This window comes from Oncorhynchus gorbuscha, linkage group LG26 (genome assembly GCF_021184085.1).
Source record: "Oncorhynchus gorbuscha isolate QuinsamMale2020 ecotype Even-year linkage group LG26, OgorEven_v1.0, whole genome shotgun sequence".
Classification (NCBI taxonomy): Eukaryota; Metazoa; Chordata; class Actinopteri; order Salmoniformes; family Salmonidae; genus Oncorhynchus; species Oncorhynchus gorbuscha.
The window spans coordinates 4,963,740-4,991,398 of record NC_060198.1 but is presented as its reverse complement, the minus strand read 5'-3'; the positions used below and the strand labels follow the sequence as shown (position 1 = coordinate 4,991,398).

The window sequence follows — 27,659 nt, the reverse complement described above, 5'->3', positions numbered from 1 at the left end:
ATTTCATAGGAAGTCAAAAGTCACTCTTTTTGGGGCCAAATGCCATAAGAAATTTGACATGCTCAAAAATACTGCAGAAATGCAAAATTGACTGGCCTGATGAACACAGGATGGCCATGCAGTGACGGTTGTTCCTTTCCATCACTCGTGTTTTCATTATGTCAATTTGTTTTTCTCACTTTTGCAAAGTCACTGTGCATTTGCAATATGGTTCAATGGGCATTTACATAAGGGAAGATTTCGACAGTTGCTGTATGGTTAGTGAGAAAGTCCATATTGCAAATGTACGGTCCCTTACTAGACGTCCAAAATCGTTTGTAAAATTTGCGGACGGCGTTGGGCCGAGCGGCAGGGCCGGACCTACCAGGAAGTCATCAAATGAACTTTGTCGGACATTCGGTTTCCGTTTCACAAAAATAAGATTTTGGTCATTTTTCCGCTGTCCTGGAATATCCCACAAGAGGGCATAAGCAATCATATTGCTATTGGACAAAACATCACGATTCACGATGGGGCCTTATCTCAAACGGAAAATATTTCGAAGCCGAAACTTGGTGAGCGTAGGTTTGGCATAATGGGCAGTTGGCCCCGAACAAGATGGCGTCTAGGCCTCAACGGTTTTTGAGTTATGGCCATTTATCTGGGATTAAAGGTCCAAAATGAAAATAGAGAAATTATTTTTCCACTTCATGTCAAAGTCAAGGAGCCTCCAGTGTCAATAAAAAAAAGAACCAGCCATTTATCTATCGTCATTTAAGAGAAATCGTACGATGACAGATTGGTGATGTTCACGGATAGTTTAAAAAAAAACGGTTACAGATCCAGTTGCGGGGTGTTCTTACGAATCTTTTTAAAGTGTGCTGCGGAGCTCTGCGAGACTTGTGTGATTTTCTATGATTTTCTGAAATGACACACACTCACTAAACCCTCTGTAAATAACTCCGTTCTTAACGTAAAGACTTAAAACTCAGGATTCTGTAAAGGCATACCCCAATCAGGATATGAGTTTATTTATAGCTTCCTGTGCCAACCGGAAGTGCCTTAAATGGTGTCACAGTGGCAGTTTCCAAGGGTTAAAAAGGTCAGATCTTTTCAAAACTTCATATGTGTGATTAGGCAACCCCCATAAACTGTAAGTCAGTCATTTCTCCCAATAGATGTCACAGAAAAGCTCTCTCTCACACACAGAAACACACACACAGCAAGGATGGAGTGACAAAGTGCGGTGCTTAAAGACACACAAAGCCTACAATGGCATTTCCATATTCTCTAGGCCATGCCGAGTTCAACGAGATGCCCCGCTTGACCGTAGCTCGCTCGGTCTAAGCACAGCGACCATTAGAAAAGTAGGCCCAAAATGAAGGCTGGCCCTCAATGTCATTTGCTTTTGGGTGACAGTGAGAGAACTGTTAGGGTGAGAAGCACAATTCGACCTCAGGTACGTTCCTAAGGTCCCCCCGATCCGTGCAAGCCTAACCTTGACCATGTGGCATTAACCATTAACAGTTAAAAGGTGTTTACATCAAACAGTTTGCATTGACCTCTCTCCCCCTAGGAATACATTGCCTGCACCTCTAAATTCAACCTGATGCCTATGTGGGTTATGAATACATAATGAACCTGTCTTCTATGACAGTCCATCAGACCACTATGAGGTCTACCTGTGTCGATTCTAAGCTTCCTGGAGCAACCAGAAGTGGTTAAATTGACCCAAAAGGTGTTTTGATGTACATAACCTTCAAAGGTGAAAATGACTCCATTCAACCCTGTGTAGATCGTAGATCAGTCAATTCTTAACTTAAAGACTTAAAACTCAGGATTCTGTAACTGTCTATGTCAATCAAGACGTGTTTACTTATAGCTTACTGTGCCAACCGGAAGTGCCTTTAATTGGGTCACACTGTCAGTTTTGAAGGGTTAAAAAAGTCACATCTTTCCTAAACTTCATATGTGTGACTAGGTAACCCTCATGAACTGTAAATCAGTCATTTCTCCCAACAGATGTCAAAGAAAAGCTCTCACACGCACACACAGCAAGGATGGAGTTAAAAAGTGCACTGCTCAAAGACACAGAGAGCAGGCAATGGCATAAACATAATCTCTAGGCCGTGCCGAGTTCAACGAGATATCCCGCTTGACCGTAGCTCGCTCGGTCTAAGCGCAGCGACCATTAGAAAAGTAGGCCCAAAATGAAGCCTGCCCCACAACGTCATTTGCTTTTCGGTGACAGTGAGAGAACCGTTAGGGTGAGAAGCACAATTCGACCTCAGTTACGTTCCTAAGGTCCCCCCGATCCGTGCAAGCCTAACCTTGACCATGTGGCATTAACCATTAACAGTTAAAAGAAGGTGTTTACATCAAACAGTTTGCATTGACTTCTCTCCCCATAGGAATACATTGCCTGCACTCCTAAATTCAACCTGAAGCCTATATGGGTTATGAATGCCGTATGAACCTGTCTTTGGTAACAGTCCATCAGGCCAGTATGAGGCCTGTGTTGATTCTAAGCTTCCTGGACCAACCGGAAGTGGTTAAAATCACCCTAAAAGTGTATATCCATACCCTGCCTGCAGTTTGATAGACATAGTGCATTCAACCCTGTGTAAATCAGTCAATTCTAAACGTAAAGACTTAAAACTCAGGATTCTGTAACAGCATACCCCAAGGAGGATATGTGTTGACTCATAGCTTCCTGTGCCAACCGGAAGTGCCATAATTGGTGTCTCTTGGGCTGTTTCGAGGGGTTAAAAAAGTCAGATCTTTCCAAAACTTCATATATGTGATTAGGCAACCCCCATGAACTGTAAATCAGTCATTTGTCCCGTAAAATTTCAAAGGAAAACTAAATCACACACACACACAGCTTGGAAGTAGGGACCCATTGGGGTGCGTAGAGACATACACTGCCTGCATTAGTTAACCTTGTTGGAACTTTTAAAGAACCGTCGGACCTAGAGTTCCGAAACTTTAGAATCATGTTCTAGACCTCCGGTCGATAGTGCGTGGTGAGTTACGTTGCTCTAGAAGGTTCTCGGACCGAGAAACAGCCTCGTACATGTGCAATGACTTCAATTCATTTTGACCATTACGAAAATGACAACATTTAGAAAAGTCTCAGAGACACAAGACTAGGTGCATTGCGACCGTCTCGGCCCATAGAGACAGAACCCAACGTTTCTGTCCGATAGCTCATTCAAGGACCCCGTAGCAAGTCAAGGTAAAAAGTGGATTTTCAGCACCAATTTAGGTTTTGCTCGGACACCAAATGACCGATCGAGCCGAAACTTGGGATTCGGGGTCGCCTCAGCTAGGCCTACACATAACATAAGAAATGGACCCACAGCTAGAACGTAACTATGTGTTTTATGTTTTTTTATGGTTTGAACCGAAGGCGTTGTGAATTTTGGGCCAGCTCTGAAGTATGTGATAGTTGGCTACTAAACGAGTTGGAAAAAGTGTGTTTGGTGTCAGTTTGTATCAGTTTGGTGTCAGAATGATATCTAATTGACTGATGGACGTTGACTTGCTGGTGTCTCTTGTCCAGTTGCAATATGTTTAAACAGTGAGGTACCATCACCAAAGGTGACATTCTGAAATCAACCCTAACGAGCCATTGAGATTAACCAGAATCACTGCCCAGCCATCCCGAGTTCATCTGGCCAGTCAATTTCACATTCCTGCAGGATTTTTATAGCATGACAAATTTGTGATGGTACCTGCCCATTGAACCATATTGCAAATGCACAGTGACTTTGCAAAAGTAAGAAAACATAAACAAATGGACATGATGAAATCAACACAACGAGTAATGGAAAGGTACAACTATCACTGCCAGGCCATCCTGTGTTCATCAGGCCAGTCAATTTTGCATTCCTGCAGGATTTTTATAGCATGACAAATTAGTGATGGTACATGCCCATTGAACCATATTTCAAATGCACAGTGACTTTGCAAAAGTGAGAAAACATAAACAAATGGACATGATGAAATCAACACAACGAGTGATGGAAAGGTACAACTAGCAATGCCAGGCCATCCTGTGTTCATCAGGCCAGTCAATTTTGCATTTTTGAGCATGTCAAATTTCAAATGGTAAATGCCCATTGAAACATATTGCAAATGCATGTGCACTTGCAATATGATTCAACAGTGAAAAAACATCACCAAATGGACATGATGAAATCAACACAACGAGTGATGGAAAGGAACAACTATCACTGCCCGGCCATCCTGTGTTCCCATAGCGAGCATTAATATCAGAATGACCGGTAAATGCATTTACAACCATATTTTTATTTTTGGGTTACCAGGTGCCTATTTTCAATCACCAGTTGCACAACAATGCGTATCCATCAGAATATTTTAAACAGTCCATAAAGCACTCAGGACGGCCCCCATAGATAGAGGGCCGTAGTAGGGTACTACCATAGCAGGCATGGACAATAGGAGTCCTGGTAAATGCATTTACAACCATATTTTTGGGGGGGGGTTACCAGTTGCACAACAATGCACGTGCATTTGCAATATGATTCTATAGTGAAAAAACATCACCAAATGTACATGATGAAATCAACACAACGAGTGATGGAAAGGAACAACTATCACTGCCAGGCCATCATGTGTTCATCAGGCCAGTCAATTTTGCATTCCTGCAGGATTTTTATAGCATGACAAAATCGTGATGGTACATGTCCATTGAACCATATTGCAAATGCACAGTGACTTTGCAAAAGTGAGAAAACATAAACAAATGGACATGATGAAATCAACACAACGAGTGATGGAAAGGAACAACTATCACTGCCCGGCCATCCCGAGTTCATCAGGCCAGTCAATTTTGCATTTCTGCAGGATTTTTGAGCATGTCAAATTTCTTATGTCATTTTGCCCCATAAAAAGTGACTTTTGACTTTGACTTTTGACTTCCTATGAAATCATATTGTAAATGGACAAATCATATTTCTTATGCACAAGTTTTAAAAAATTATGATAATAAAATACAACTAAAGTATGTTGATACAGTTCTTATACGTGTGTAATTGACACAAAATTTGAAAGAATTTTGAAAAACGGTCCAGAAAGCACTTTCTTAAGGGTGTGTGAAGTTTTTTACAAAATTTTGACATTTTTTACTTTTGACTTTTGACTTCCTATGAAATCATATTGAAAATGGACAAAACATATTACTTATGCGCTTATGTTCATGGGGGTTGCCTAATCACATATATGAAGTTTTGGAAAGATCTGACTTTTTTAACCCCTCGAAACAGCCCAAGAGACACCAATTATGGCACTTCCGGTTGGCACAGGAAGCTATGAGTCAACACATATCCTCCTTGGGGTATGCTGTTACAGAATCCTGAGTTTTAAGTCTTTACGTTTAGAATTGACTGATTTACACAGGGTTGAATGCACTATGTCTATCAAACTGCAGGCAGGGTATGGATAAACACTTTTAGGGTGATTTTAACCACTTCCGGTTGGTCCAGGAAGCTTAGAATCAACACAGGTAGACCTCATAGTGGCCTGATGGACTGTTACCGAAGACAGGTTCATACGGCATTCATAACCCATATAGACTTCAGGTTGAATTTAGGGGTGCAGGCAATGTATTCCTATGGGGAGAGAAGTCAATGCAAACTCTTTGAAGTAAACACCTTCTTTTAACTGTTAAGGGTTAATGCCACACGGTCAAGGTTAGGCTTGCACGGATCGGGAGGACCTTAGGAACGTACAAGAGGTCGAATTGTGCTTCTCACCCTAACGCTTCTCTCTCTGTCACCCAAAAGCAAATGACGTTGTGGGGCAGGCTTCATTTTGGGCCTACTTTTCTAATGGTCGCTGCGCTTAGACTGAGCGAGCTACGGTCAAGCGGGATATCTCGTTGAACTCGACACGGCCTAGAGATTATGGTAATGCCATTGCCTGCTCTCTGTGTCTTTAAGCACCGCACTTTTTAACTCCATCCTTGCTGTGTGTGCGTGTGAGAGCTTTTCTTTGACATCTGTTGGGAGAAATGACTGATTTACAGTTCATGAGGGTTACCTAGTCACACATATGAGGTTTAGGAAAGATGTGACTTTTTTAACCCTTCAAAACAGACAGTGTGACCCAATTAAAGGCACTTTCGGTTGGCACAGGAAGCTATAAGTAAACACATGTCTTGACTGACATAGAAACTTACAGAATCCTGAGTTTTAAGTCTTTAAGTTAACAATTGACTGATCTACGATCTACACAGAGTTGAATGTAGTCATTTTCACCTTTGAAGGTTATGTACATCAAAACACCTTTTGGGTCAATTTAACCACATCCGGTTGCTCCAGGAAGCTTAGAATCGACACAGGTAGACCTCATAGTGGTCTGATGGACTGTCATAGAAGACAGGTTCATTAGGCATTCATAACCCACATAGGCTTCAGGTTGAATTTAGACGTGCAGGCAATGTATTCCTATGGGGAGAGAGGTCAATGCAAACTGTTTGATGTAAACACCTTTTAACTGTTAAGGGTTAAGGCCACATGGTCAAGGTTAGGCTTGCACGGATCGGGAGGACCTTAGGAACGTACCTGAGGTCGAATTGTGCTTCTCACTCTAAGAGTTCTCTCACTGTCACCCAAAAGCAAATGACATTGAGCGCCAGCCTTCATTTTGGGCCTACTTTTCTAATGGTCGCTGTGCTTAGACCGAGCGAGCTACGGTCAAGCGGGGCATCTCGTTGAACTCGGCATGGCCTAGGGAATATGGAAATGCCATTGTAGGCTTTGTGTGTCTTTAAGCACAGCACTTTGTCACTCCATCCTTGCTGTGTGTGTGTTTCTGTGTGTGTGTGTGTGAGAGAGAGCTTTTCTTTGACATCTATTGGGAGAAATGACTGGGTTGCCTAATCACACATATGAAGTTTTGAAAAGATCTGACCTTTTTAACCCTTGGAAACTGCCACTGTGACACCATTTAAGGCACTTCCGGTTGGCACAGGAAGCTATAAATAAACTCATATCCTGATTGGGGTATGCCTTTACAGAATCCTGAGTTTTAAGTCTTTACGTTAAGAACGGAGTTATTTACAGAGGGTTTAGTGAGTGTGTGTTATTTCAGAAAATCATAGAAAATCACACAAATCTCGCAGAGCTCCGCAGCACACTTTAAAAAGATTCGTAAGACCACCCCGCAACTGGATCTGTAACCGTTGAAAAAAAACACCTATCTGTGAACATCACCAATCTGTCATCGTACGATTTCTCTTAAATCAAATCAAATCAAATTTTATTTGTCACATACACATGGTTAGCAGATGTTAATGCGAGTGTAGCGAAATGCTTGTGCTTCTAGTTCCGACAATGCAGTGATAACCAACAAGTAATCTAACTAACAATTCCAAAACTACTGTCTTATACACAGTGTAAGGGGATAAGGAACATGTACATAAGGATATATGAATGAGTGATGGTACATAGCAGCATACAGTAGATGGTATCCGTGAGATGAGTGTGTAGACAAAGTAAACAAAGTGGCATAGTTAAAGTGGCTAATACTGTGTTACATAAGGATGCAGTCGATGTTGTAGAGTACAGTATATACATATGCATATGAGATTAATAATGTAGGGTAAGTAACATTATATAAGGTAGCATTGTTTAAAGTGGCTAGTGATATATTTACATCAAATGACGATAGATAAATGGCTGGTTCTTTTTTTATTGACACCGGAGGCTCCTTGACTTTGACGTGAAGTGGAAAAATTATTTCTCTATTTTCATTTTGGACCTTTAATCCCAGAGAAATGGCCATAACTCAAAAACCGTTGAGGCCTAGACGCCATCTTGTTCGGGGCCAACTGCCCATTATGCCAAACCTACGCTCACCAAGTTTTGGCTTCAAAATATTTTCAGTTTTGGAGATAAGGCCACGTCGTGATTCGTGATGTTTTGTACAATTGCAATATGATTGCTTATGCCCTCTTGTGGGATTTTCCGGCACAGTGGAAAAATGACCAAAATTTGATTATTTTATAAAACGGACACCGAATGTCCGAAAAAGTTAGTGTATTGTCATGGTATGAGACAACATAAATAATACAATTTCAGTAAAGTAAAAAATACATGATATTATCCTAAATTGAGAGATGAATAAAGAATGTGTTATCACATTAACATCATCAAAAATCTTTCAGAGTGGACCTGTCTTCAGTATAGAATGACATGTATACAGATTATATTACAACTCTTTGTGTTTTGTCTTAATGACTGTTCTTTAGTAAATAGGAAACTCAACAGTGTGTTAGTCTGAGAAACATTAACTAGATAGTTGTTTTATGTTTGTGAAACCTTGAAATGAACACAATGAGAAGTGATTTTGTAACAACAGTTTTGAATGGGTAATTGTATCAAATATATATCATTGTATGTTTTAATTAGCGCTCATATAAACTTTTTTCATCACTGCCTTGTAAACCCATTCTTGTAAGTTGGAGCTACTGTACATGATTGTCTGGGGCTGCTGTACAGATTTGAGCACTTGCCAAGATGTTGACATTTCTGGGTATGTCTCACCTGTAATATAATAATAATAAAGATTATGATGATAATAATAATATTGTTATATTATTTTTATAATAATACAAATCTGTCAATCAACCATATGTATTTCTTAAAAGCCCTTTTTTGCATCAGCAGTAGTCACAAAGCATTTTAGAGATACCCAGTCTAAAAATCTAAGACCCATCAATGCATATGTCAAAGCACAGTTTTACATTATAAAGGAAACCTTTTATAAACAATGGCAACACTGCCATGGTGATCTGAGCCTTGCTGTTGGAAAATGAAGTTAGTATCCGACTTTCGGTTGTCGCAGATGCACCTCTCCTGACTTTACTTCTTGACTTTGGTCTACAGTCAGTTGCTTTAGCCTTACCACTCAAACGAGCCCTACTGTATGTTTGCCTCTGAAAAATTAAAGACTCAGATCATCAAAAGCATAACATGAGTGTTTATTAATTGGTGTCTGTCTGAAATCAGAATTTGTCTAAGATGTTGCACTTTGTGCAAATGAAACTGTTATCCATCTAATGTTGCTATGCTGAATGAAACACACGGTTTTAAAGAAGGCATGTGTAAAATAATGGTGCCTAACTGCTCATTCAGCCTCTAATCTCAAATGAGCCAAGTGAATTTTGTACAAGCAATAATTTAAACCGATCAATGAAGTGCTAAGACAAAATGTGTTTCCTACTTTAGAGCAGGGGTGTCAAACTCATTCCATGGAGGGCCTAGTGTCTGTAGGTTTTTGTTTTTTCCTTTCATTTAAGACCAAGACAACTACTGTAGGTGAGGGGAGTAATTGGTGGACTTAATTCAGCCATCAAGTACAAGGAAGGAGTGAAAATCCGCAAACATTCGGCCCTCCGTGTAATGAGTTTGACACGTGCTTTAGAGTAAGGGCTGTCAAACCTGTCAGGATCTCAATTAGAGAATCAACCAGACCTGAGTAAATTTCTGCATTCCAAATCAACCCCTAGCTCCTACACCTACCACTTAGTCACTTATGGGCATTTGAAATGATCAGATAGGGTAAAGCAATATGTTAATTGCTTCTCCTTGCCTTCTGATAGGCTGGATGCAATTGTGGCCATATTGCTTATCCCTATTAAATCCTTGTGTTTAGATCAAGGTGTAGGATTTAGGGGTCAATTTGGAAATAGAAATTGAATGTAGTTCAGTGGCTGACAGCTGTCCTTAATTAGCCAACGACATTAGAAGCGTCTGGGATTCCTTTAAAAGGAGCAACCAAACATCTGGCAAATATAGTAAAAGGGATATTCTGGTAGGACGTATGCCTACCATTAGTTCTGAATACTGGTGAGGTTTTGAGGGCAAAATGGCTGTGATGATTGGGATCGCTTTCAGGTATGTTTTTAAGTATTGATTTAGTTTGTTTCCCTTGTCCTTCAGGTGTTACAGGTAGCTATGTTTATAACATACATTCTTTTTCCTGAAGAGTTTCTTGGCTTTGTTGCCTGCTAATTGGAGGGATAACGTGTTCTACATCAGAAGGTGAGTTCATTTCAAATAACAGCTACGCAGTTCCATAACCTTCAAAGGCTGGCATTTTACAGTTTATATTTTTTACCTAGGTGATTGGTCTCCTGCACTGGATTCTAATGCAGCATGGCTCTATGCAGGATCACTTCAGTCTCTAGGATATGGCAATTATAAGTCTCCAAAATCTCAACTGCAAGCGCAACAGAAACATCCGGCCGCCATCGGGCGGAAGGAACTGGCCCCCATGTCCCAGCAACCTCAGCAAGTGTGGCATCCAGCTCACATGCTGCAGCAGAAGCAAGCAACCGCTGACCGCCGTGCCCCAGCAAGTGTGGCATCAAGCTCACATGCTGACGCATAAGCAACCGACCGCCGTGCCCCAGCAAGTGTGGCATCCAGCTCAAATGCCCCTGCAGCAGAAGGAACCGACCGCCGAGCCCCAGCAAGTTTGGCATCCCGCTCAAATGCCCCTGCAGCAGAAGCAACCGACCTCCGTGCCCCAGCAAGTGTGGCATCCAGCTCAAATGCCCCTGCAGCAGAAGCAACCGACCGCCGTGCCCCAGCAAGTGTGGCATCCAGCTCAAATGCCCCTGCAGCAGAAGCAACCGACCGCCGTGCCCCAGCAAGTGTGGCATCCAGCTCAAATGCCCCTGCAGCAGAAGCAACCGACCGCCGTGCCCCAGCAAGTGTGGCATCCAGCTCAAAAGCAACCGCCCCTGCAAGTGTGGCATCCAGACTGCAGAAGCAACCGACCGCCGTGCATCCCAAATGCAAGTGTGGCATCCAGCTCCCAGCAAGTGTGGCATCCAGCTCAAATGCCCACAGAAGCAACCGACCGCCGTGCCCCAGCAAGTATGGCATCCTTCTCAAATGCCCCTGCAGAACAACCACTGTGCCCCAGCAAGTGTGGCATCCATTCAAATGCTGCAAAAGCTGACAGCAAGTGTGGCATCCAGCTCAAATGCCCCTGCACAGAAGGAACCGACCGCCGTGCCCCAGCAAGTGTGGCATCCAGCTCAAATGCCCCTGCAGCAGAAGGAACCGACTGCCGTGCCCCAGCAAGTGTGGCATCCAGCTCAAATGCCCCTGCAGCAGAAGGAACCGACCGCCGTGCCCCAGCAAGTGTGGAATCCATTTCACATGCACTGCAGAAGCAACCGACCGCCGTGCCCCAGCAAGTGTGGCATCCTGCTCAAATGCCCCTGCAGCAGAAGCAACCGACCGCCGTGCCCCAGCAAGTGTGGCATCCTGCTCAAATGCACCAGCAGAAGCAACCGACTGCCATGCCCCAGCAAGTGTGGAATCCATTTCACACACTGCAGAAGCAACCGACCGCCGTGCCCCAGCAAGTGTGGCATCCTATCAAATGCCCCTGCAGCAGAAGCAACCGACCGCCGTGCCCCAGCAAGTGTGGAATCCATTTCACACACTGCAGAAGCAACCGACCGCCGTGCCCCAGCAAGTGTGGAATCCATTTGCACCAGAAGCAACCGACTGCCATGCCCCAGCAAGTGTGGAATCCATTTCACAACTGCACCGACCGCCATGCCCCAGCCAGCAAGTGTGGCAGAATCCTGCTCTAGCAAGTGTGGCCCCTGCAGCAGAAGCAACCGACCGCCGTGCCCCAGCAAGTGTGGCATCCATTTCATACAGCAGAAGCAACCGACCACCGTGCCTCAGCAAGTGTGGCATCCACTCTAATGCAACCCTGCTGCAGAAGCAACCGTGGCAGAGCCCCAGCTGCTGGCATCCTGCTCAGTTTCCCCAGCAGAAGCAACTAGCCCCTAAGCCTCTACTGCAGAAGGAACCAACCACCATAACCCAGCAACCTCAGCAGGTGTGGCATCCAGCTCAAATGTCCAAGAATCGAACATCCACTGAACCTCAGCAGCAGAAGCAACCATCCACCACGCCCCAGCAAGTGTGGCATCCTGCTCTAATGCCCCTGCAGCAGAAGCAACCGACCGCCGTGCCCCAGCAGTGTGGAATCCATTTCATACACTGCAGAAGCAACCGACCACCGTGCCCCAGCAAGTGTGGCATCCTGCTCTAATGCCCCTGCAGCAGAAGCAACCGACCGCCGTGCCCCAGCTGGGGTGGCATCCTGCTCAGTTTCCCCAGCAGAAGCAACTAGCCCCTAAGCCTCTACTGCAGAAGGAACCAACCACCATAACCCAGCAACCTCAGCAGGTGTGGCATCCAGCTCAAATGTCCAACAATCGAACATCCACTGAACCTCAGCAGCAAAAGCAACCATCCACCACGCCCCAGCAAGCGTGGCATCCAGCTCAAATTCCCCTGCATCAGAAGCAACCGGCCCCTGAACCTCAGCAGAAGGAACTGACCGCCATGCCCCAGCAAATGTGGTATCGAGCTAAAATGCTCCAACAGGAGAATCATCTGGCCGCCATTGTCCAGCAGCCTCCGCTCGTGTGGCATCCATCTCCATTTCCCCAGCAGCAGAAGGAACTGGCCGCAGCGAGCCCCAGCAGCAGAGAACAGAAGGAACAGAAGGAACTGGCCGTCCCAGCAGCCCCAGCAGCAGAAGGAACTGGCCGTCGAGCCCCAGCAGCAGAAGGAACTGGCCGTCGAGCCCCAGCAGCAGAAGGAACTGGCCGCCGAGCCCCAGCAAGTGAGGTATCCAGCTCAAATGGCCCAGCAACAACCCAACCCCATTCCTCAGCAATTTTGGCATGTAGCCCAAATTTCCCAGCAGCAACTGGCCCCAAATTCTCAGCAGAAGCACTACGAAAGCACTGAAGATGGTGCCTCTGGTAGTTCTCAGGCCAGCATTGTTGAACAGTCGGGTGTCATCCCAATCTCTTCCTACAGTTTCAAATCGCACTACAAGAATGGCAGAACTGGAGTCTCCCAAATCAGCTACACTCCTAGGGAGGCAATGCCTGTTGACAGTGGAAATGCTCCCAAGGACGGTAATGTTAGCATTGGTGCACCAAGCATATATCCAACACGAGTGAAGGATTCTGCAAGGTAATGGTTCACTTTAACCTGCTCTGAACTTTGCTCTCTGAATTTGAAGGCCTTTGTACCAACCATATATCTATCAACAGGGAAATATAATGGATTCATCCTCTAGAAGCTCTAATGGTGAGTATTGTTGTTGACATTTGTTACTTAACATTCTGTGTTGCTGACACTGTTTGCATTTCTTTCTGCTTTTTAGACCAGGAAGTTGCTGGTGTTCTTGCTACTCTAGTGTGATGGAATCAATAAACAATTTGACTTTAAAAAATGCCTTGTCTCTTTTGAAATGTTTCATGTCCATTGCTTGCTAATTGAGAACAGGTGGTGTGCAGTCCGTAGTAAAAAAGACTACTGTTCAGTTAATTCTTTGGTGTTCTCATCTTTTACCTTTGCTACTGATTCAAAATAAAAGCTTGGGTCTACATAAGAGCATTTGTGATGGGGTGAGTTGTCAGACATTCCTCATATGTTCATACTTTAGATGTAGGCATGCATTGTATACAGTGAGACTGTCAGACAAATCCCTGATTAAGAGATATATATATATATATATGCCATTTAGCAGACGCTTTTATCCAAAGCGACTTACAGTCATGTGTGCATACATTCTACGTATGGGTGGTCCCGGGGATTGAACCCACTACCCTGGCGTTACAAGCGCCATGCTCTACCAACTGAGCTACAGAACCCCAAGAGATCTGGGGAAGTGTACTAAAATGTCTGAAGCATTGAAGGGCCCTAAGAACACAGTGGCCTCCATTGTTTATTAAATGTAAGGGAAGTCCCCCCTGTATTGGACAAAAATGAATGGCAAGTCATTGGCATCGGACAAACCATATACACATTGGCCAATACCACCCAATTCGGCGTTGATTCATGCAAAGTGTATTGCAAATGCCATATGGCAATTGCCAGTTGTAACACTTAAAAAATTCAACAGGGGGCGAATGCGCTCCACCGGGGTTTTTCATATTGGAAATGTAACCCAAGTCAATGTCCAAAAGTACAATTTTGAAAAAATGAAATTTGTCAAACTTATCACCCCTTAAAAAGTGCTTTCTGGACCGTTTTTGAAATTCTTTCATTTTTTTTGTCAATTACACATGTGTAAGAACTGTATGAATATACTTTTGTCCAATTTTATTATATTTTTTTATATATTTTTTTAAATTGTGCATAAGGAATATTTTTGTGGGCCAAATGACATAAGAAATTTGACATGCTCAAAAATCCTGCAGAAATGCAAAATTGACTGGCCTAATGAACTCGGGATGGCCGGGCAGTGATAGTTGTTCCTTTCCATCACTCGTTGTGTTGATTTCATCATGTCCATTAGGTGATGTTTTTTCACTATAGAATCATATTGCAAGTGCACGTGCATTTGCAATATGTTTCAATGGACAATTACTATATGAAATTTGACATGCTCAAAAATGCAAAATGCAAAATTGACTGGTCTGATGAACACAGGATGGCCGAGCAGTGATAGTTGTACTTTCCATCACTCGTTGTGTTGATCATGTCCATTTTGTGATGTTTTTCACTATAGTGCATTTGTATGTTTCACTGCATTTGCAATATGTTTCAATGTGCATTTACCATATGAAATTTGACATGCTCAAAAATGCAAAATTGACTGGTCTGATGAACACAGGATGGCCGAGCAGTGATAGTTGTACATTTCCATCACTGTTGTGTTGATTTCATCATGTCCATTAGGTGATGTTTTTCACTATAGAATCATATTGTAAGTGCACGTGCATTTGCAATATGTTTCAATGTGCATTTACCATATGAAATTTGACATGCTCAAAAATGCAAAATTGACATGGTCTGATGAACACAGGATGGCCGAGCAGTGATAGTTGTACATTTCCATCACTATTGTGTTGATTTCATCATGTCCATTAGGTGATGTTTTTCACTATAGAATCATATTGTAAGTGCACGTGCATTTGCAATATGTTTCAATGTGCATTTACCATATGAAATTTGACATGCTCAAAAATGCAAAATTGACTGGTCTGATGAACACAGGATGGCTGAGCAGTGATAGTTGTACATTTCCATCACTAGTTGTGTTGATTTCATCATGTCCATTAGGTGATGTTTTTTCACTATAGAATCATATTGTAAGTGCACGTGCATTTGCAATATGTTTCAATGTGCATTTACCATATGAAATTTGACATGCTCAAAAATGCAAAATTGACTGGTCTGATGAACACAGGATGGCTGAGCAGTGATAGTTGTACATTTCCATCACTCGTTGTGTTGATTTCATCATGTCCGTTAGGTGATTGTTTTTCACTATAGAATCATATTGTAAGTGCACGTGCATTTGCAATATGTTTCAATGTGCATTTACCATATGAAATTTGACATGCTCAAAAATGCATAAATTGACTGGTCTGATGAACACAGGATGGCCGAGCAGTGATAGTTGTACATTTCCATCACTCGTTGTGTTGATTTCATCATGTCCATTAGGTGATGTTTTTTCACTATCACTATAAATCATATTGTAAGTGCACGTGCATTTGCAATATGTTTCAATGTGCATTTACCATATGAAATTTGACATGCTCAAAAATGCAAAATTGACTGGTCTGATGAACACAGGATGGCCGAGCAGTGATAGTTGTACATTTCCATCACTCGTTGTGTTGATTTCATCATGTCCGTTAGGTGATTGTTTTTCACTATAGAATCATATTGTAAGTGCACGTGCATTTGCAATATGTTTCAATGTGCATTTACCATATGAAATTTGACATGCTCAAAAATGATAAATTGACTGGTCTGATGAACACAGGATGGCCGAGCAGTGATAGTTGTACATTTCCATCACTCGTTGTGTTGATTTCATCATGTCCATTAGGTGATGTTTTTTCACTATAGAATCATATTGTAAGTGCACGTGCATTTGCAATATGTTTCAATGTGCATTTACCATATGAAATTTGACCTTGCTCAAAAATGCAAAATTGACTGGTCTGATGAACACAGGATGGCCGAGCAGTGATAGTTGTACATTTCCATCACTCGTTGTGTTGATTTCATCATGTCCATTAGGTGATGTTTTTTCACTATAGAATCATATTGTAAGTGCACGTGCATTTGCAATATGTTTCAATGTGCATTTACCATATGAAATTTGACCTTGCTCAAAAATGCTAAATTGACTGGTCTGATGAACACAGGATGGCCGAGCAGTGATAGTTGTACATTTCCATCACTCGTTGTGTTGATTTCATCATGAACATTAGGTGATGTTTTTTCACTATAGAATCATATTGTAAGTGCACGTGCATTTGCAATATGTTTCAATGTGCATTTACCATATGAAATTTGACATGCTCAAAAATGCAAAATTGACTGGTCTGATGAACACAGGATGGCAGAGCAGTGATAGTTGTACATTTCCATTACTCGTTGTGTTGATTTCATCATGTCCATTTGTTTATGTTTTCTCACTTTTGCAAAGTCAATGTGCATTTGCAATATGGTTCAATGGGCAGGTACCATCACGAATTTGTCATGCTATAAAAATCCTGCAGGAATGTGAAATTGACTGGCCCGATGAACTCGGGATGGCTGGGCAGTGATTCTGGTTCATCTCAATGGCTCGTTAGGGTTGATTTCAGAATGTCACTTTTGGTGATGGTACCTCACCGTTTAAACATATTGCTAATGTACAAAAGTCAACTAGCAAGTCAGTGTCCACCAGTCAATTAGATGTCATTCTGACACCAAACTGATACAAATTGACACTAAACCCACTTTTTCCAACCTGTTTAGTAGCCAACTATCACACACTTCAGAGCTGGCCCAAAATTCACAACGCCTTTGGTTCAAACCATAAAAAACATAAAACATGTAGTTACGTTCTAGCTGCGGGTCCATTTCTTATGTTACGTGTAGGCCTAGCTGAGGCGACCCCGAATCCTAAGTTTCAGGCTCGATCGGTCATTTGGTGTCCGAGCAAAACCCTAATTGGTGCTGAAAACCCTAATTGGTGCTGAAAATCCACTTTTTTCCATGACTTGCTACGGGGTCCTTGAATGAGCTATCGGACAGAAACGTTGGGGTCTGTCTATATGGGCCGAGACGGTCGCAATGCACCTAGTCTTGTGTCTCTGAGACATTTCTAAATGTCGCCATTTTCGTAATGGTCAAAATGAATTGAAGTCATTGCAAATGTACGAAGCTGTTTCTCGGTCCGAGAACCGTCTAGAGCCACGTAACTCACCACGCACTATCGACCTGAGGTCTAGAACAGGATTCTAAAGTTTCGAACTCTAGGTCTGACGGTTCTTTTTTAGCTCGAACAAAGCTAACTATTGGAGGCACTGTCTGTCTCTACAAACCCCAATACGTCCCTCCTTCCAAGTTGTGTGTCTGTGATTTAGTTTTCCTTTGAAATTTTATGGGAAAAATGACTGATTTAGAGTTCATGGGGGTTGCCTAATCACACATATGAAGTTTTGGACAGATCTGACTTTTTTAACCCCTTGAAACAGCCCCTGAGACACCAATTAAGGCACTTCCGGTTGGCACAGGAAGCTATAAGTCAAGACATATCCTCACTGGGCTATGCTTTTACAGAATCCTGAGTTTTAAGTCCTTACGTTAAGAATTGACTGATTTACACAGGGTTGAATGCACTATGTCTATCAAACTGCAGGCAGGTAATGGAAAAAAAAACACTTTTAGGATGATTTGAACCACTTCCGGTTGGTCCAGGAAGCTTAGAATCAACACAGGTAGACCTCATACTGTCCTGATGGACTGTCATCAAAGACAGGTTCATACGGCATTCATAACCCATATAGACTTCAGGTTGAATTTAGGGGTGCAGGCAATGTATTCCTATGGGGAGAGAAGTCAATGCAAACTCTTTGAAGTAAACACCTTATTTTAACTATTAAGGGTTAATGCCACACGGTCAAGGTTAGGCTTGCATGGATCAGGAGGACCTTAGGAACGTACCTGAGGTCGAATTGTGCTTCTCACCCTAACGGTTCTCTCACTGTCACCCAAAAGCAAATGACGTTGTGGGGCAGGCTTCATTTTGGGCCTACTTTTCTAATGGTCGCTGCGCTCAGACCGAGCGAGCTACGGTCAAGCGGGATATCTCGTTGAACTCGGCACGGCCTAGAGATTATGTTTATGCCATTGCCTGCTCTCTGTGTCTTTGAGAACCGCACTTTTCACTCCATCCTTGCTGTGTGTGCGTGTGAGAGATTTTCTTTGACATCTGTTGGGAGAAATGACTGATTTACAGTTCATGATGGTTACCTAGTCACACATATGAAGTTTTGAAAAGATCTGACCTTTTTAACCCTTGGAAACTGCCACTGTGACACCATTTAAGGCACTTCCGGTTGGCACAGGAAGCTATAAATAAACTAATATCCTGATTGGGGTATGCCTTTACAGAATCCTGAGTTTTAAGTCTTTACGTTAAGAACGGAGTTATTTACAGAGGGTTTAGTGAGTGTGTGTTATTTCAGAAAATCATAGAAAATCACACAAATCTCGCAGAGCTCCGCAGCACACTTTAAAAAGATTCGTAAGACCACCCCGCAACTGGATCTGTAACCGTTGAAAAAAAAACACCTATCCGTGAACATCACCAATCTGTCATCGTACGATTTCTCTTAAATGACGATAGATAAATGGCTGGTTCTTTTTTTATTGACACCGGAGGCTCCTTGACTTTGACGTGAAGTGGAAAAATTATTTCTCTATTTTCATTTTGGACCTTTAATCCCAGAGAAATGGCCATAACTCAAAAACCGTTGAGGCCTAGACGCCATCTTGTTCGGGGCCAACTGCCCATTATGCCAAACCTACGCTCACCAAGTTTTGGCTTCAAAATATTTTCAGTTTTGGAGATAAGGCCACGTCGTGATTCGTGATGTTTTGTACAATTGCAATATGATTGCTTATGCCCTCTTGTGGGATTTTCCGGCACAGTGGAAAAATGACCAAAATTTGATTATTTTATAAAACGGACACCGAATGTCCGAAAAAGTTAGTGTATTGTCATGGTATGAGACAACATAAATAATACAATTTCAGTAAAGTAAAAAATACATGATATTATCCTAAATTGAGAGATGAATAAAGAATGTGTTATCACATTAACATCATCAAAAATCTTTCAGAGTGGACCTGTCTTCAGTATAGAATGACATGTATACAGATTATATTACAACTCTTTGTGTTTTGTCTTAATGACTGTTCTTTAGTAAATAGGAAACTCAACAGTGTGTTAGTCTGAGAAACATTAACTAGATAGTTGTTTTATGTTTGTGAAACCTTGAAATGAACACAATGAGAAGTGATTTTGTAACAACAGTTTTGAATGGGTAATTGTATCAAATATATATCATTGTATGTTTTAATTAGCGCTCATATAAACTTTTTTCATCACTGCCTTGTAAACCCATTCTTGTAAGTTGGAGCTACTGTACATGATTGTCTGGGGCTGCTGTACAGATTTGAGCACTTGCCAAGATGTTGACATTTCTGGGTATGTCTCACCTGTAATATAATAATAATAAAGATTATGATGATAATAATAATATTGTTATATTATTTTTATAATAATACAAATCTGTCAATCAACCATATGTATTTCTTAAAAGCCCTTTTTTTGCATCAGCAGTAGTCACAAAGCATTTTAGAGATACCCAGTCTAAAAATCTAAGACCCATCAATGCATATGTCAAAGCACAGTTTTACATTATAAAGGAAACCTTTTATAAACAATGGCAACACTGCCATGGTGAACTGAGCCTTGCTGTTGGAAAATGAAGTTAGTATCCGACTTTCGGTTGTCGCAGATGCACCTCTCCTGACTTTACTTCTTGACTTTGGTCTACAGTCAGTTGCTTTAGCCTTACCACTCAAACGAGCCCTACTGTATGTTTGCCTCTGAAAAATTAAAGACTCAGATCATCAAAAGCATAACATGAGTGTTTATTAATTGGTGTCTGTCTGAAATCAGAATTTGTCTAAGATGTTGCACTTTGTGCAAATGAAACTGTTATCCATCTAATGTTGCTATGCTGAATGAAACACACGGTTTTAAAGAAGGCATGTGTAAAATAATGGTGCCTAACTGCTCATTCAGCCTCTAATCTCAAATGAGCCAAGTGAATTTTGTACAAGCAATAATTTAAACCGATCAATGAAGTGCTAAGACAAAATGTGTTTCCTACTTTAGAGCAGGGGTGTCAAACTCATTCCATGGAGGGCCTAGTGTCTGTAGGTTTTTGTTTTTTCCTTTCATTTAAGACCAAGACAACTACTGTAGGTGAGGGGAGTAATTGGTGGACTTAATTCAGCCATCAAGTACAAGGAAGGAGTGAAAATCCGCAAACATTCGGCCCTCCGTGTAATGAGTTTGACACGTGCTTTAGAGTAAGGGCTGTCAAACCTGTCAGGATCTCAATTAGAGAATCAACCAGACCTGAGTAAATTTCTGCATTCCAAATCAACCCCTAGCTCCTACACCTACCACTTAGTCACTTATGGGCATTTGAAATGATCAGATAGGGTAAAGCAATATGTTAATTGCTTCTCCTTGCCTTCTGATAGGCTGGATGCAATTGTGGCCATATTGCTTATCCCTATTAAATCCTTGTGTTTAGATCAAGGTGTAGGATTTAGGGGTCAATTTGGAAATAGAAATTGAATGTAGTTCAGTGGCTGACAGCTGTCCTTAATTAGCCAACGACATTAGAAGCGTCTGGGATTCCTTTAAAAGGAGCAACCAAACATCTGGCAAATATAGTAAAAGGGATATTCTGGTAGGACGTATGCCTACCATTAGTTCTGAATACTGGTGAGGTTTTGAGGGCAAAATGGCTGTGATGATTGGGATCGCTTTCAGGTATGTTTTTAAGTATTGATTTAGTTTGTTTCCCTTGTCCTTCAGGTGTTACAGGTAGCTATGTTTATAACATACATTCTTTTTCCTGAAGAGTTTCTTGGCTTTGTTGCCTGCTAATTGGAGGGATAACGTGTTCTACATCAGAAGGTGAGTTCATTTCAAATAACAGCTACGCAGTTCCATAACCTTCAAAGGCTGGCATTTTACAGTTTATATTTTTTACCTAGGTGATTGGTCTCCTGCACTGGATTCTAATGCAGCATGGCTCTATGCAGGATCACTTCAGTCTCTAGGATATGGCAATTATAAGTCTCCAAAATCTCAACTGCAAGCGCAACAGAAACATCCGGCCGCCATCGGGCGGAAGGAACTGGCCCCCATGTCCCAGCAACCTCAGCAAGTGTGGCATCCAGCTCACATGCTGCAACAGAAGCAACCGCCCGCCGTGCCCCAGCAAGTGTGGCATCAAGCTCACATGCTGACGCATAAGCAACCGACCGCCGTGCCCCAGCAAGTGTGGCATCCAGCTCAAATGCCCCTGCAGCAGAAGGAACCGACCGCCGAGCCCCAGCAAGTTTGGCATCCCGCTCAAATGCCCCTGCAGCAGAAGCAACCGACCTCCGTGCCCCAGCAAGTGTGGCATCCAGCTCAAATGCCCCTGCAGCAGAAGCAACCGACCGCCGTGCCCCAGCAAGTGTGGCATCCAGCTCAAATGCCCCTGCAGCAGAAGCAACCGACCGCCGTGCCCCAGCAAGTGTGGCATCCAGCTCAAATGCCCCTGCAGCAGAAGCAACCGACCGCCGTGCCCCAGCAAGTGTGGCATCCAGCTCAAATGCCCCTGCAGCAGAAGCAACCGACCGCCGTGCCCCAGCAAGTGTGGCATCCAGCTCAAATACCACAGAAGCAACCGACCGCCGTGCCCCAGCAAGTATGGCATCCTTCTCAAATGCCCCTGCCAACAACCACTGTGCCCCAGCAAGTGTGGCATCCATCTCAAATGCTGCAGAAGCAACCGACCGCCGTGCCCCAGCAAGTGTGGCATCCAGCACAAATGCCCCTGCAGCAGAAGGAACCGACTGCCGTGCCCCAGCAAGTGTGGCATCCAGCTCAAATGCCCCTGCAGCAGAAGGAACCGACCGCCGTGCCCCAGCAAGTGTGGCATCCAGCTCAAATGCCCCTGCAGCAGAAGGAACCGACTGCCGTGCCCCAGCAAGTGTGGCATCCATTTCAAATGCACCAGAAGCAACCGACTGCCATGCCCCAGCAAGTGTGGAATCCATTTCACACACTGCAGAAGCAACCGACTGCCATGCCCCAGCAAGTGTGGAATCCATTTCACACACTGCAGAAGCAACCGACTGCCATGCCCCAGCAAGTGTGGAATCCATTTCACACACTGCAGAAGCAACCGACCGCCATGCCCCAGCAAGTGTGGCATCCAGTTCAAATGCCCCTGCAGCAGAAGCAACCGACCGCCGTGCCCCAGCAAGTGTGGAATCCATTTCACACACTGCAGAAGCAACCGACCACCGTGCCCCAGCAAGTGTGGCATCCATCAAATGCTGCTCAAATGCCCCTGTGTGGAATCCATTTCACAAACTGCAGAAGCAACCGACGCAGTGCCCCAGCAAGTGTGGCATCCTGCTCAAATGCCCCAGCAGAAGCAACCGACCCCTAAGCCTCCTGCAGAAGGAATCCATTTCACCACTGCAGAACCCAGCAACCTCAGCAAGTGTGGCATCCAGCTCAAATGCCCCTCAAGAATCAACATCCACTGAACCTCAGCAGCAGAAGCAACCATCCACCACGCCCCAGCAAGTGTGGCATCCTGCTCTAATGCCCCTGCAGCAGAAGCAACCGACCGCCGTGCCCCAGCAAGTGTGGAATCCATTTCATACACTAAAGAAGCAACCGACCACCGTGCCCCAGCAAGTGTGGCATCCTGCTCTAATGCCCCTGCTGCAGAAGCAACCGAACGCAGAGCCCCAGCTGGGGTGGCATCCTGCTCAGTTTCCCCAGCAGAAGCAACTAGCCCCTAAGCCTCTACTGCAGAAGGAACCAACCACCATAACCCAGCAACCTCAGCAGGTGTGGCATCCAGCTCAAATGTCCAAGAATCGAACATCCACTGAACCTCAGCAGCAGAAGCAACCATCCACCACGCCCCAGCAAGTGTGGCATCCTGCTCTAATGCCCCTGCAGCAGAAGCAACCGACCGCCGTGCCCCAGCAAGTGTGGAATCCATTTCATACACTGCAGAAGCAACCGACCACCGTGCCCCAGCAAGTGTGGCATCCTGCTCTAATGCCCCTGCAGCAGAAGCAACCGACCGCCGTGCCCCAGCTGGGGTGGCATCCTGCTCAGTTTCCCCAGCAGAAGCAACTAGCCCCTAAGCCTCTACTGCAGAAGGAACCAACCACCATAACCCAGCAACCTCAGCAGGTGTGGCATCCAGCTCAAATGTCCAACAATCGAACATCCACTGAACCTCAGCAGCAAAAGCAACCATCCACCACGCCCCAGCAAGCGTGGCATCCAGCTCAAATTCCCCTGAATCAGAAGCAACCGGCCCCTGAACCTCAGCAGAAGGAACTGACCGCCATGCCCCAGCAAATGTGGTATCGAGCTAAAATGCTCCAACAGGAGAATCATCTGGCCGCCATTGAACCAGCAGCCTCCGCCATGCCCCAGCAAATGTGGCATCCATCTCCATTTCCCCAGCAGCAGAAGGAACTGGCCGTCGAGCCCCAGCAGCAGAAGGAACTGGCAGAAGGAACTCCAGCCCCAGCAGCAGAAGGAACTGGCCGTCGAGCCCCAGCAGCAGAAGGAACTGGCCGTCGAGCCCCAGCAGCAGAAGGAACTGGCCGTCGAGCAGCAGAAGGAACTGGCCGAGCCCCAGCAGCAGAAGGAACTGGCCGTCGAGCCCCAGCAGCAGAAGGAACTGGCAGCCCCAGCAGCAGAGGAACTGGCCGTCGAGCCCCAGCAGCAGAAGGAACTGGCCGTCGAGCCCCAGCAGCAATGAAGCTGGCAGAAGGAACTCCTGGAGCCCCAGCAGCAGAGCTGGCAGCAGCAGAAGGAACTGGCCGTCGAGCCCCAGCAGCAGAAGGAACTGGCCGTCGAGCCCCAGCAGCAGAAGGAACTGGCCGTCGAGCCCCAGCAGCAGAAGGAACTGGCCGTCGAGCCCCAGCAGCAGAAGGAACTGGCCGCCGAGCCCCAGCAAGTGAGGTATCCAGCTCAAATGGCCCAGCAACAACCCAACCCCATTCCTCAGCAATTTTGGCATGTAGCCCAAATTTCCCAGCAGCAACTGGCCCCAAATTCTCAGCAGAAGCACTACGAAAGCACTGAAGATGGTGCCTCTGGTAGTTCTCAGGCCAGCATTGTTGAACAGTCGGGTGTCATCCCAATCTCTTCCTACAGTTTCAAATCGCACTACAAGAATGGCAGAACTGGAGTCTCCCAAATCAGCTACACTCCTAGGGAGGCAATGCCTGTTGACAGTGGAAATGCTCCCAAGGACGGTAATGTTAGCATTGGTGCACCAAGCATATATCCAACACGAGTGAAGGATTCTGCAAGGTAATGGTTCACTTTAACCTGCTCTGAACTTTGCTCTCTGAATTTGAAGGCCTTTGTACCAACCATATATCTATCAACAGGGAAATATAATGGATTCATCCTCTAGAAGCTCTAATGGTGAGTATTGTTGTTGACATTTGTTACTTAACATTCTGTGTTGCTGACACTGTTTGCATTTCTTTCTGCTTTTTAGACCAGGAAGTTGCTGGTGTTCTTGCTACTCTAGTGTGATGGAATCAATAAACAATTTGACTTTAAAAAATGCCTTGTCTCTTTTGAAATGTTTCATGTCCATTGCTTGCTAATTGAGAACAGGTGGTGTGCAGTCCGTAGTAAAAAAGACTACTGTTCAGTTAATTCTTTGGTGTTCTCATCTTTTACCTTTGCTACTGATTCAAAATAAAAGCTTGGGTCTACATAAGAGCATTTGTGATGGGGTGAGTTGTCAGACATTCCTCATATGTTCATACTTTAGATGTAGGCATGCATTGTATACAGTGAGACTGTCAGACAAATCCCTGATTAAGAGATCTGGGGAAGTGTACTAAAATGTCTGAAGCATTGAAGGGCCCTAAGAACACAGTGGCCTCCATTGTTTATTAAATGTAAGGGAATACCCCCCTGAAATGGACAAATGAATGGGAAGTCATTGGCATTGGACAAACCATATACACTGTGTCCGATCCCACCCGTTGATTTGTGCGCTCCACTGTGGTTTTTCATATTGCAAATGCAACCCAAGTCAACATCCAAAAGCAAAATTTGGATAAAATGATTTTGTCAAACTTATCACCCCTTAAAGTGCTTTCTGGACTGTTTTTTTGAAATTCTTTCGATAGTTATGTCAATTACACATGTTTAAGAACTCTGAATATACTTGTCAAATTAACACTTTTTTCATTTTTTAACCCTTTCATGCGTGAGTTCCAAATATCTCTAACGGTCACCCCAGCATGAGTTTTTTTTTTTATGCACGTGATGTTAGAATGTTCTCTCCATTCCAGAATGTGATTGATACGTAATAGTACATTTGATCCGCGCTGCCCTCAAACTAAAGCACGCAGCCTGTTTATATTTATAGGTTGTTTTAACTTCAATTTCAAATGATTTTCAAACAAGTTTTTATTTTCTAAACAGTTTGAATGTAGGTGTGTTCCGCCTCATTCATTCACATAAAAATAGTCATTTTTACTTTTGCGGATAATTACATTTTTGGGACATTTCTGACACGGACAAAATTCCCCAAGCACTTCCCAATTGTTTGTGCAGTTCATGTCTGCAGACATTTGCTCATCTCCCGTCAGAACAGGATCTGCACACGTGTTCACATTTTCTATTCCACATTTCTATTGTAGCGTACTGTATGTATGGAGCATAATATATTTGTGTATATTCTTTATCACCGTGGACACGTGGTAACGTTACTCATTTTATAACCTTTATGGTGTTATAGTCAATCGTGCTTATGAAGCCACATTCTTCTATTAGCTCTGTAAAACAATGCTAAATGTGTCAAGTATTATCTTGTATTGCATTTTGAAGCTTCCATGGCCTTATGACTCTCAAGTGGTGCAGCGGTCAAAGGCACAGCACATCAGTACTAGAGGCGTCACTACAGACTCCCTGGTTCAAATCCAGGCTGCGTTTCCATCAAAGTGCCTTATTACGTTATAATAATAGTTTCCGTATGCCGTTGTAGCTGTAGATCATAATATATTCCTTATAACTGCGGACACGTGAGGTAACGTTACACATGTTATAACCTTTATGGTGTTATTGTCAATCATGCTTACCTAGCTACATTCTATTAGCTCTGTAAAACGATGCTAGTTGCGTCAAACTATTAGCATGTGTTGTATTTTGAAGCTACCCTGGCCTTATGACTTCCAAGTGGCGCAGCGGTCTATGGCACTACAGACACCCTGGTTCAAATCCAGGCTGTATCACAACTGGCTGTGATTGGGAGTCCCATAGTGCAGCGCACAATTGGCCCAGCGTTGTCCGAGTTTGGCCGGTGTAGGCCATCATTGTAAATAATATTTTGTTCTTAAATTACTTGTCTAGTTAAATAAATATGACCATGGTTTGTTTATTTGGTCTATTCAGCATAGCTCTGTTCTGCCCTGCCTTGCCCCCTTGTGGAGCTCAAAAGTTAGTTTCTTACTGTTATAACTCAAATCTGTGATTTTGTGAATGCAATAAACTATTTTTTTATAGCAGTGTTTATTATGTTACTTCTTTGTAGTATTGTTTTATTGCTATATCCTTATATTGTATTCTAATGAATAATTCCTCTTTATTCTGTACTTTCAGAAACCAGAAACATTATTTGCCAATATCATAACTGGAGCTGGACATCTTTGGAGCTGAAGAATGAGGACAGCTTTTGTATGCTAACGTACACTCCTTAACAGTTGTACTAGATGAAAACACAGCAAGAAAACACATGTACCAATATGTAATATTCATTTATTTTATTGCAGTACTGGTAGTTGGTACAACAACTTGTTTTACTAGAGGACAAAAGACTGAATATGCATAACCCATATTTAATATCCATGCAGTGACTGAACAACAACTGCATTTCCACCCCCATCTCTAAGGCATAGTATCATGGCTGGTCACCTGTCAAGTCACATGTCAGGTCAGTCACCTATTGCTGCAGATGTGCTCAATAATGCTTGAGCATGTGATACTCCTCAAAGCATGGTGAAATACATAGAGGTGTATCACAAGCTAGACACATGTATTTTGTCATCTTCCTCTGCTTACTTCTCCTGGCGCCAGACAGGCAGACTTTGCAATGCCTCCGTGTGCGACTACCGTGAGAAGCAGTTTGAGGGACTTTACAGGGAAAATGTCGTGCAGTGAGGCGTAGGGGATTGTCTACAGCAGGACGACCCCCAGTGGATGGGCGCCGAGGGGTGTGGTGCTCCTCCAGCAGCTCTCTAATGAGGTTCTCTCTGTATTTTTGGTAGGTAATTACTTTACCTATGAGGGAGTGGGGAGGATGAGGAAAGTTAGAGGATGATGAGGCAATGGGTAGGTGGGTGAGATATTGTCACTATACTTGCATAATGGATTTGTATGTGAACTGTACATCCAATTACAAAAATACCTTGTTCAGTAATCATCTCACCTGTTAGTTG

The 27,659-nt window shown here is 43.6% G+C and overlaps 2 protein-coding genes across 3 annotated transcripts in view; both read left to right on the top strand.

Annotated features, from left to right (window-relative positions):
- The window catches only part of LOC124015209 (putative mediator of RNA polymerase II transcription subunit 26), a 49,580-nt gene extending 24,808 nt beyond the window's left edge, over window positions 1–24,772 (top strand). Inside the window, exons 5-8 of the mRNA XM_046330250.1 lie at window positions 24,008–24,156; window positions 24,352–24,510; window positions 24,591–24,627; window positions 24,704–24,772. Of these exons, the coding sequence (XP_046186206.1) occupies window positions 24,008–24,156; window positions 24,352–24,510; window positions 24,591–24,600 (318 nt within the window). The 3' untranslated portion in view covers window positions 24,601–24,627; window positions 24,704–24,772. The remainder of the gene's footprint in view (window positions 1–24,007; window positions 24,157–24,351; window positions 24,511–24,590; window positions 24,628–24,703) is intronic.
- LOC124015212 (activating signal cointegrator 1 complex subunit 2 homolog) lies at window positions 11,787–13,293 on the top strand. 2 transcript variants are annotated; one of them, XM_046330259.1, is made up of 5 exons: window positions 11,787–12,506; window positions 12,589–12,677; window positions 12,873–13,031; window positions 13,112–13,148; window positions 13,225–13,293. In XM_046330259.1, exons 1-4 carry the CDS (start codon window positions 12,093–12,095, stop codon window positions 13,119–13,121), a joined length of 672 nt encoding a protein of 223 aa, XP_046186215.1. In that variant the 5' UTR covers window positions 11,787–12,092; the 3' UTR covers window positions 13,122–13,148; window positions 13,225–13,293. The 2 variants fall into 2 exon arrangements, with proteins under 2 accessions (XP_046186215.1, XP_046186214.1); XM_046330258.1 differs by having other exon boundaries at window positions 12,589–13,031.
- Window positions 24,773–27,659: the final 2,887 nt, after the last annotated feature.

Excerpts from the sequence above, each read along its gene's own strand:
- LOC124015212 (XM_046330258.1), top strand. The coding sequence starts at position 12,093 with ATGCCCCTGCAGCAGAAGCAACCGACCGCCGTGCCCCAGCTGGGGTGG. Across the intron at positions 12,507-12,588 it reads CATTTCCCCAGCAGCAGAAG|GAACTGGCCGTCGAGCCCCA; the intron begins GAACTGGCCGCA and ends CAGCAGCAGAAG.